This window comes from Polistes dominula, unplaced genomic scaffold, assembly GCF_049000335.1.
Source record: "Polistes dominula isolate Pdom_NZ unplaced genomic scaffold, Pdom_raw_medaka contig_80, whole genome shotgun sequence".
Taxonomy (NCBI): Eukaryota; Metazoa; Arthropoda; class Insecta; order Hymenoptera; family Vespidae; genus Polistes; species Polistes dominula.
In genome coordinates, this window is record NW_028301111.1 from 984953 (window position 1) to 995475 (window position 10523).

Here is a 10523-nt window from a genome sequence, read left to right on the forward strand (position 1 = left end):
TTATATAATGTTGTTTTTATTTGTGTTTCAGATCATCGTTGGAATGTTATTCACATTTTATTAATTAAATTCATTTAGAAATTCGTTTACCACTAGATTTGTTCACTATTTTTTAAAAATTTACAAACGTGATTTAAATGAAAAAGTGGATAGAAGAAAGAAATTAATATTTATGTATATTTCATTATAGCATTAAAAATTACCATATAATTAAAAAAATATTCTACTTTAAAGTTAATTAAATTTAAATTTTATTACATTACGATTAATTTAAAATATTTCTATTTTATATATATATGTAACAAAAAAGTTTAAAATGAATCAAATTTGCTCAGTCCATAAATCTAGTGTTAATTGAATTAACTGAATATAATGCAGTTTTATAGTCATTATTTGTGCATTGTCATCGTCATCCTAAGGAAAGGAGACCCATTGTGCATTCATCAATAAAGATTTAAAGTGAGTATATTGTTTTATTAAATAATTCCTTAAAAATTTTAATGATTTTCTATAATAGTAATGATATTAATAGTATTGTTTTTTAATTTAGTTTCAGATTGCAATCGTGCAAGAATGGCCCATGTGAAGTGATCGGGAGTGAAATTTTTGTTCTTGCATTTGACTGCGAGCAATGCAGTCTTTAAATTAGTGCAGTCTAGAATCAGTGATCGGGCGAGTAATAAGTTAAAATCAAACGCGAATTAGAGTCAGTGTTGTTCGTCGTATAATAATATTTCGGTTTCGCGATAAGAAACTCATCTATAGTTTCTTATTATCGTTTATACCGCGTTTTTAGATTCACGCGTGGTGCATCACCATGGTGCAATAGAGCTGCATCTCATTGGAATGCATTGTAAGTATTCATTTTTATTTACATTTTATTCGATTTTACTTTAACATGATTTTGGATAATATTCCAGATAACTTATCGTTTTGTCTATTTTATTTAACAGATATAACCATGGATTCTCTCTTCCTTTCAAAGATGTTGGATGGATCTTCGATGGATCTTCTTCAATGGCAAATCGAGTAATATCTTCCATCGTCAGACTTCAATACTTGCTGCGAAGTAGGAGTGTTTTGGAGCCATCGCAGAACTTCTTAAACCATGAGTTTTTATTTAAAGTCCCTCCAGTGCTCAATCATGCCGAGGATGAAAGGTCCAAATCGGCACGAGTTACTGGTTGTAATTATTTCAATAAATTATTGACGAGCACATGAGTAATTCCTTTTTAGGAGTTACTCATGAAAATTGTATATTTTATTGTATGTTTTATTATTAGTTCAGGATAGGTTTTCTTGTCTCATCGGTTAATTTCATTTAATTAATAATGCAATTAATAAATGCACTCTCTTGTTTATTATGTGTTTTGTTCGTGGTCACTAGTGATGAAACCGAGCATTAATTTACTCATTTTCGTCCAGAAAAGTATGTAATAAATGTCTTACATGCATTGCTTCGTACATAGTTTATCTAATCGAGAATTATTTTGATATATCATGATTTTGATATTTTAAATAAATGAGCAAGAAGACAAACTCATTCGCGACGGATAGATTCTGGCAATTAAGTGGTGGCTCAAAGCCCAGTTCTTTCATTAGAACAGCCATTTAGTGAAAGAATCGTCCGAGGTTTGCAAAAAATATCCATCATCACCGTAGAGTCTTTTAATACATCCTTACCTCGAAACTACAATTGTTTCATATGGGGTAACTTTTTTTTTCATTCGCTTGTTTAAGTCATTATTCACCAAATGACTTGTAGAGTCCTTAGTCCGTTTAGATGAATTTTTATACAAATGTATTTATGTGTTTATGTGTTAATCATATTTTTTAGATCAGGATTTTCAGCTTCTAATATACTAATCCCCCGTTTCTCCCCCCATACTTTCTGCGTTCTCATCTATGCGTGTGCCCAGGTGTTACACGTATGGGTGAGAAACAGTTAGCGTGGGTTTAGTTTTAGTTTTTTCCCTTATTGGCGGCTGTTATTGTGCTAGTGATTGCACGATGTACTTTACACCTGTGTGTGCGTATTAGGTAGTGTGTATTGTACATCGTTACGCGATATTTTTTTATTCATTTAATACATCATTAAATACTTAAAGCATTACTTCTACATATCTATCTTCATTTTCATATTTATATTAAATATTTCTCATTTTTTTGATAATCGTTTGCATAGTAGAGTTACTGCATTTATTTGTAGAAACTTTGATATACTTGTATATTACTAGTATGCATACATATATACTAGTGTATACTTGTATTTTTGCTTTAGTTTTTTATGCAATAATCATTAGTCTTGGCAGTCGATTTCAGCAAAACGTACGTATACCCATTAGCATATAAGTTTAGAAAACGTGGTTGAACTAGGGTGTCGGAGGTGCCCCGGGGCATGCTCTCTAGTTTAGGCTTTTTGCACCCTGGTGGTATGTGTGAGAACCGTGGAGTGCGTGGGTGGGTATGTATGGTTTTTCTTAAAATGGGTTAAAATATGGGTAATAGGTAGGCAGGTAGCATACTTCTCTGAATGAATGTGAAAATTTTAATTTTAAGTAGGTAGGATCCAGGAAAGGCGTTAGACTTCCTTCTTCCACTCCGGAGTGGTAATTCTGCCTCCTGGTTTATACAGAATTGTTACAAAATATTTGATCATCTCGTTCTATTATGCTTGATTTGTTAATATATATTTTGTAACTATTTTGTGATCTTTATCATGTATCATGATTCAAAGGTATTTGCAACTATTTGAAAGATTCATTTCTACTTCGATTTTATCTCGAACGAGATACAGTCGAATCAAATTCGCAAATTCTTTGATGCATTTGATACTTAGTTTTAAGTATTTCAGCATTAGCACTACGCACTATCGCGATTTCGTCTTACAGCCAGAAATATTTTATATAATTAAATATAACGAATTAATGAAATGAAGGTATTGCAAAAAAATTTATTACATTTATTGCACTATTTGTTTCAATTCAATTTTATTACTCGACGTTAAAAGTGCGAAGTGTTATTAGGTCATCGAGGGAAATCATTATCTGCTTGGACATTCGAATAAATATTCTCGTGTATGGTCAATAAACTTAAAGTTCATTGAGTATCCACGAGAAATGTTATTTAGAAAAATACAAGCTCATTTGCAAATTTAGTATGAAAGATCTTATCTTGCTCGCACGTAGGAAATGTCCAAATGCAGTTTTCATGGAATGAAGAAAGAAGAGGCTTAATGCCGAAGAGGCCCCCACTTAATTGTGGCTCAAGAGGGCAACTACTGAGGCTATTGAGTTATTTTCAAAGGTTCAACAGCAAGTTCGTACCTTTAGAGAATGGCTCTCTAGTCATATTTTATATTTTATTTTTTTACTTTTTTGCTCGTCATTAATTTTTAGTTGTAATTGGAGATGATGGACCATTCCATCTCCTTGGGACACCAAATTCGTGTCTCATCGTCAAAAAGATGCATATTTGTTTAATTAGTTAAAGTCATAAATATTAAAATTTCCGTATTATTAAATTTTGGAGTTTAATTAACTTTTTGTAAATGTTACAGTAATTTCTTTTATCTTGTTTCGTCTTTAATATTTTTCACTGTGATCGTATTTTTGTAAATGTGTAATTTTTCCTTTTCTATATAATATAGTTTAAAAGTACTAGTCATAATAATTAATGGATATTATCTTCTCTAGTAACTTAATATTTGTACTTTTACTTTTTTATTTTTTTTTATTTTTTGTAAAGTAAAAATCACGCGTTTAAAAATAGATATTTGTTGAAAATAAATAGAGAATTTTCTTAAAAAGTGCATCTGCGAATTGGACGATTTATATGTTAGGCAATTACTGTATCACTTGATTCTATAATTAATATAGTTTTCTTTTTGTTTCAGGTGATCTTCGTTGGATTTAACAATAAACCCTTTTGATTCTCCTCTATTTGATATATGTATAAATGCATTTCTGAAGGCACACATATAAACACTAAATATTAAATATAAATATTTACAAGTCCATAATAAATATAACATTGAATATTTGCACAGGCTTACAAAAGATTTTAAATATGATTGTTAATAATATGTTTAATTGATTAACATATCTGTTTCAGATTTAAGACTTCAATGAATCTACTGTTTTTATTTTTTTTATTTTTATAATATTTATGACACGCATTTTAAAAGGATGTGATTTAATTTTATTGTTTTCTATGATACGAGAAAAAGATGTAGGTTTTTCGAAAAATCATTGATTCGAAACTTGTTGAGAAAAGGGGTGAACGAAAAAATTAAGTAACGTAATCTTTCAACTAGCTGCAACTCCAGAATTGTAGTAACCAAATATCTGTACAAATTCTTAGTTATAGCTACTGTTATAAGAATAAAATCTACAGAGTTTTAAATTTTTGGAATAATTACTTTGTAGTTTCAATAAATAATTGATTATTCACATCTTATTTAGTAGAAAAACTTGCATCGTTGCGCAGTATAGCTTAAAATTTAAATAAAGATTTGAAACTTGCGATACATCTTTTTTTATTTTTTTTTTTTATAACTGTTAGGGGCCTCTGGGATCATAAAAATTCATAAATACTTAATATATGAAACGATTCTAATATGAACGTTAATTATCCATTCAATTTGAAAGTATGATTGTGCAACTAATTGAATATTTATAAAATATAATAGTTCAATGAAATTATTTCTTTTTGTTTATTAATTAATATCAATATATTTATATAATATTTCCCCTAGCCTCCCATCGCCCCTTTAATATCGTCATGCTTTTATAAAACTACCTTTTCAGTAGAAATCCCCACTTCTTTTTACCATCGTTGGTAGCAACGTATTTCATGATTAGCATTTTAAAATCAAATAATTAACGTCTACTCACATACATACACACACTCTCATTTTTCTTCATACCACAATAATAGAAGAATAATAGAATATGACATTCCTTATACTTATACCTAAAAAAACATTTCGCTTATCTTAAGATATCTATTAATACTTATAAGAAGTTTGTTGTTACTTTTTCTAGAATTATTTACTTTCGTTATTCCTATGTGTGAAAAACTTATTTACCCTTTCCTAGAAATACAACTACTTAGAACTCACCGTAAGGTTAAACACATTTACGTACACGTTTAAATAAATTTAATATTTTCAACAGTTTAATTATTCGAAAATAGAAATATACAAAAATTTGTTCGATAGTTTTATTTATTTTTTTAATTATTTTATACATTTATTTGTAATTATTTTAATTATAATATTAATATTATATTATATATTTATATTATATATAATATTAATTATTATTTTAATTATAATATTTTAACGAATTATTAACAATAACGTATATTGAGTAATAAACAAAGGAATTACAATGTCATATTATTCAAATTATTTGTTTGTTTTTATACACAGCGGATTCAAAGAGCGATTTCTATCAAAATGATACCTCTGATATTATATATGATATTGAAATCGAACCGGAGAGAAAGTTGTCTATGTGATCATCAATATTAAACAGTTCTCTTCAGACCTCGACTTCGATCGCAATAAAAGCATTTTAAGAGATAGGAAACGAAATGTACGTGAGTTTTATTAAATATTATTTTCAATTTATTTATTATAATATTTGTTTAATAATGTTTATTAAAAGGTTAAATAAGATATAGTGAAATAGAATAAAATCGTGAAGTATCTAGAATTATTTAAATTAATATTTAACCGTTTGGTTGCTAACGTATTTTTCGGATATATGCTAAAACAACGGCACTAAGTAGAGATTTTGAATTAAAATAGCTCGAATAGTCAAAATGACTGGTCAGGTATATTTAGTATTAAACAATCCGCAGTTTTAAAAAAAAAAGCATTTCTCGACATTTTTGGCATAACATAAACAGCCAAACGGTTAATACTCGTCGCGTGTGTTTTATGTTACTTTAATTATTAACATAATTCTTAACAACAATATATCTTCGTAATTATATTTGTATTATTCGTGCGTCTTACATCGTATTCTTTCATGCAAAACACACCACTCGTAATTTCTAAAATAAAATCATACAAGTTCGCGCCATTTTGTCCTTTTCTTTTCTATATAGTATACTAATCATCTCTCTTTGTCTATCATTTTCGAAACTTCTCGATCATTCTCGAACATACAAAATTTAAATTATTCCTTTACTTTCCGTTAGAGAATATTCGAAAAGTTTTGATTCCACCAAACATTAAGCAATAGACTTAAGTGCACTGCCTACTTTGAAAATAAAACGCATGTGTTTCTATTCAATGAAAACGCGTTATTTATTTTGAAAATCATTATACACTTAATTTAATGTTTTTTTTTTTTTATTTTTATATTCTAACGGGTAATGTGTGATTTAAGTTTCTTTTTGTTCATACGAAACAAAACTATCTGCTTTTCTGTTTGTTCTCGAATTTTCTCTCACTTTCACAAGTATGTATATTTTCGAAAAAGAATGGTGAACATGAATTTTGTTTATACATCTCATATACTTAAATAAATAAAAACCAATAACAGTATACAATGACCCCATTTTAAGGAAACCGTTGGTTTGCTGTAATTTTATTTAACATTGTTTTGTTATACTAACACATTGTTCCCAATTTAGCTAATCTATCAATTCGTATTACAATAATAAAATATAACGGTATAACGTATTTCTTATTAAACGTTATTAGTGATAGATCTTCATCCTCTTTTATTTGTTCACATCTGTCGGTAAAGAAGATTCCTATTCTAATATTTATTTTTTTTTATATATTATTCTAATACATTAGTTCGTATCACAAACGCGTGCACAGTATTGATAATAGGGGGCTAAAAGCTGAAGAAATTCTTTTTTATTTTTTATTTTTTATTTTTTATAAAAAAAACAACAAGTAAAACCTAGAATGATAAAATTCTATAATCTAATAAGATTGTTTTCTTTTCTTTCTCTTACACAATTTGTATTGTAGAAATTGACAAAAGATATTATATCATAGAATTTCGTTTGTTTTTTTTTTTTAATTTACAGATCATCGGTTGGTATTTACAATTAATATAATAATGATCGAGTGATTTTATTTTGTTGTATTTGCATGTTTTATATTTGTTAATGTTTAAATTAAAAATTTTATATTATTTTTGTTTTTTTTTTCTTTTCCAAATAAAGACAGAACGCGTGCCCAATTTGCAGCACAACTGAAAACACAGAACACACGACAAGTCATTGTCCACTAAAAATAAAGACAATGATAATAAAAACGGGAACAATAAATCGAACAATAAATTATAATGTATTTATTTAACGTACATTTAAATTTGACTAATTTATTAATAATTTTATTCTGCAATCTGGGTAGTTTTGGGATGAAGAGAATAAAGGTCGTTTCCAGATTGACAAAACGCGAATGATCGTATTGTCATATAAAGTGCAAAAAAATACGAAAAGAGATTAGCTAGCTAAATAATTACAGTAATAGAAATAATACTACACGTAGCCCTTCTACAGCACGGTAGATAGGTTTCTCGAAAATAACATGTTGTGTGAAAACCAGAGCTAATGCAAAAAGAGGAGTTGAGTTTCGAGAACTTTTTAAAAACAAACAACTTAATTTCTATTAAAAATATAAATGTATGTACAATACAAAACAAAAAATATTATTTTAATTGAACGCAACTTTAATTGAATAAATTTCTTCGTCGTCACTACTGAGATTTATTAAACCAGAACGTTTTTTTTTCTCGATGAAATTATATCACCTTCACTTTCAGCAAGTTTTTCTTCATTCAAGGTTTCTGCATCTTCTTCCCTGTTTACAAAATCTGTAATTTTATTTAGTTCGTTAATTCTTACCAGGTCATTGTAAATTTCTCGGTATGGAACCAGACAGTTTTGCAGCTCCCTTTTGAAATTTCGGCTTCTTTCTGGGGAAGGGTCTGCATTCAAGATAAATGACTTAAGATTTTCAGCTAAGCTTAGGGTTTCTTGTAATTTTTTAATGTTAAATTATTAACTGCACAATCTTTATTAGTGCTAGAGTCCTCAGGATCGATTTGATTTACATCTTTGGATGCTATTTCCATCAAATTTGCTTCGTCAACTTCTTCCACTAATACAAATTGATCGTTTTCAAGATCCATATTCATAAAATCTTTACTTTCGATTGATTCACCAAGTTCTAATGAATGATCAATTTTGTTTTGTGACGATTCACGCACATTTTCTATTTCAACTGAAGAGGGCCATATCTTCATCCAACACGCAATTAACGTTGACGTTTTCAGTTCATAACAGCGTGAGACTCTTTTGTTTTCGGGCAATGAAGATGAAAAGAAATACTTTCATTAGGGAATCGTGGAATACACAATTTGTAAATCGTTTTACCAGATACCGTGTTGTAGAAGGGTTACCTGTACTATTTTTGTCTTTAATCTGGTTGTATATTTAATATGTATATTTACATAAATTATTATTATATTTTGGGGGAGGGGGCACGTTCGGGATGAAAAACGCGTATGTTCGAAAATTTCCGCGAGTTAATTTGACTATTTGGGAAAAAAGAAACACACACACATTTTATCAAAGACGGGACAACTTAGACGAACAGTAGTCAAAGAACAAGTCGGAGAGGTGGAGCTAAAACTGTAATAATGGAGGAAATGTGGGAGGAGCTCTACAACAACGTCCAAAGATCAAAGAATTGTTAGGCAGCTCACGACCAGGAAAACCGAGGTGCAGAAACACAGCCCCAAGTATGTAGATCTAGTTATTTTCTAATAAATTCTATAGAAAAAGGAACTAGACGATTTACGTGTACCACGTTTTTCCCTCCTCCTCTAGTTTCCTCTATCTGATTGATTGATAGATTGATTGATGTTTATTAGCTTCAGTAGCTACAGGTTACAATTTTGAAGTATAACTTTAAGTTCATAATCTATATAGTTTTGTTCTATTTACATTATTTATTACTAACCCGGCTCTTTCACACTACTACTCTGGAAGAAAGGCTATATTATTTATTTTGTTAAGAATTAAATATGGTCCCTCAGAATCACTTTTGAGCAACAATGTTCTTGAAGAAAATTCATCGATTTTCATGGAGAAACAGAATAAACGATTTGCGGAATTTCTTGAAGTCAATGCGAAAGAGTTCGAAGAGAATTCGAGTGACGAAAGATGTGACGTCATGGAGCATGCCATCAGATTAACCGAGAAGGAACCAAATAAGCAAGCACCCCGGAGGTTTCCACATCAGTTAAGAAAGGAGTTGAATCGTATCATCGACGAAATGAGGGAGCACAAGGTGAAATCAAGAAACCGGATAGTTCCCTGGTCTCACCTGTGGCACTTGTACAAGAACGAGGTAGTTAGAAAGTGATTTGGGGAGACCTTATTTAATTTTAAATCAAATAAATGACGTAGTCTCTCGGATAATGGAAACCAGTAGAGTGGGGAACACTTATTTAGGGAAAAAAACGAAAACATAGATTAGATTTTAAGCCTTGTTTTAAAAAAAAAAAAAAGGGGGAAAGCAAATAGGTTATGTTCTACAGGAAAAATTCTGTTTATGCGTGTTTTCGTCTAGATAAAGTTTGAAGATCCCACACAGGGCTGGAAAAGAGAAAAATCGTATTCGTTCTAAAAGAATGAAAACTGTCTTGGTGGAATATGTTCAAATCCAATGAAAGACGTGCTGTCCAGAATTAAAACGTTTTGACACGGAGGAAGTCTATCCTAAAAGGCGTCCCATTCTGGAAAGCTGTCTTGGCAACTGATATCAAAGACCTCCTGGGGGTTTTCACACCATGGTTTTCCCTCCGGACGAAGTGAGATTGGGACGACGCACGTGATAGATACACTATGACGCCACGCTACTTTTTGTATTATATTTGTCCGTGCTTACACACCTGCAGTCTGAGCTTTTATTAATTTACTCTACTTTACGTTTCTCTCATAATCAATAGATAGAATAAAAAGCAAGCGAAATTTAATTCAATAGTTAAATCAATTATATTATATTACATCAATAATAAGCAAAGAATTGGCTACATGTACATTAAATTTAATATATATGTTAATTATATATTTTGTTCATGTTGTAAAAATGTTCAAGAAAAAAAAAAGAAACAAAACTCATTTTATAATTATGTATTTTAAAGTGTTGATGAAAAATTCATGGTTTTAATTCATTAAAATAAAACTCGTTGTATAATTATATATTTTACAGTGTTGATGAAAAAATCATGCCTTTAATTCTTATAATTATTAATTAAAAATTTCTTCATTAAGAATTTCAATCGTGAAATACTTTAAATTTCTTTGTTTTGTTTTTTTTTGTTTTTTGTGTGTATGTGTGTTCAGACGAATGATTATTCGTCATTGAAAAGAATTTGTAAAAGTTTTCTATTAATAACAAATTGGAAATAACTATTAAAAAAGACAAATATGACGTTAAATTTTGATATTGTAGATAAATAAATAATTCGTTACGATTAATT

The 10523-nt window shown here is 29.3% G+C and overlaps 1 protein-coding gene across 1 annotated transcript; it reads left to right on the forward strand.

Moving 5' to 3' along the window:
* Window positions 1-8638: 8638 nt before the first annotated feature.
* LOC149031127 (uncharacterized) lies at window positions 8639-10520 on the forward strand. Its single transcript, XM_089176662.1, has 3 exons — window positions 8639-8777; window positions 9075-9388; window positions 9611-10520. The coding sequence occupies exons 2-3, from the start codon at window positions 9122-9124 to the stop codon at window positions 9665-9667; spliced, it is 324 nt and encodes a 107-aa protein (XP_089032788.1). The 5' UTR covers window positions 8639-8777; window positions 9075-9121; the 3' UTR covers window positions 9668-10520.
* Window positions 10521-10523: the final 3 nt, after the last annotated feature.

Excerpts from the sequence above, each read along its gene's own strand:
- LOC149031127 (XM_089176662.1), top strand. The coding sequence starts at position 9,122 with ATGGAGAAACAGAATAAACGATTTGCGGAATTTCTTGAAGTCAATGCG. Across the intron at positions 9,389-9,610 it reads GGCACTTGTACAAGAACGAG|ATAAAGTTTGAAGATCCCAC; the intron begins GTAGTTAGAAAG and ends GTTTTCGTCTAG.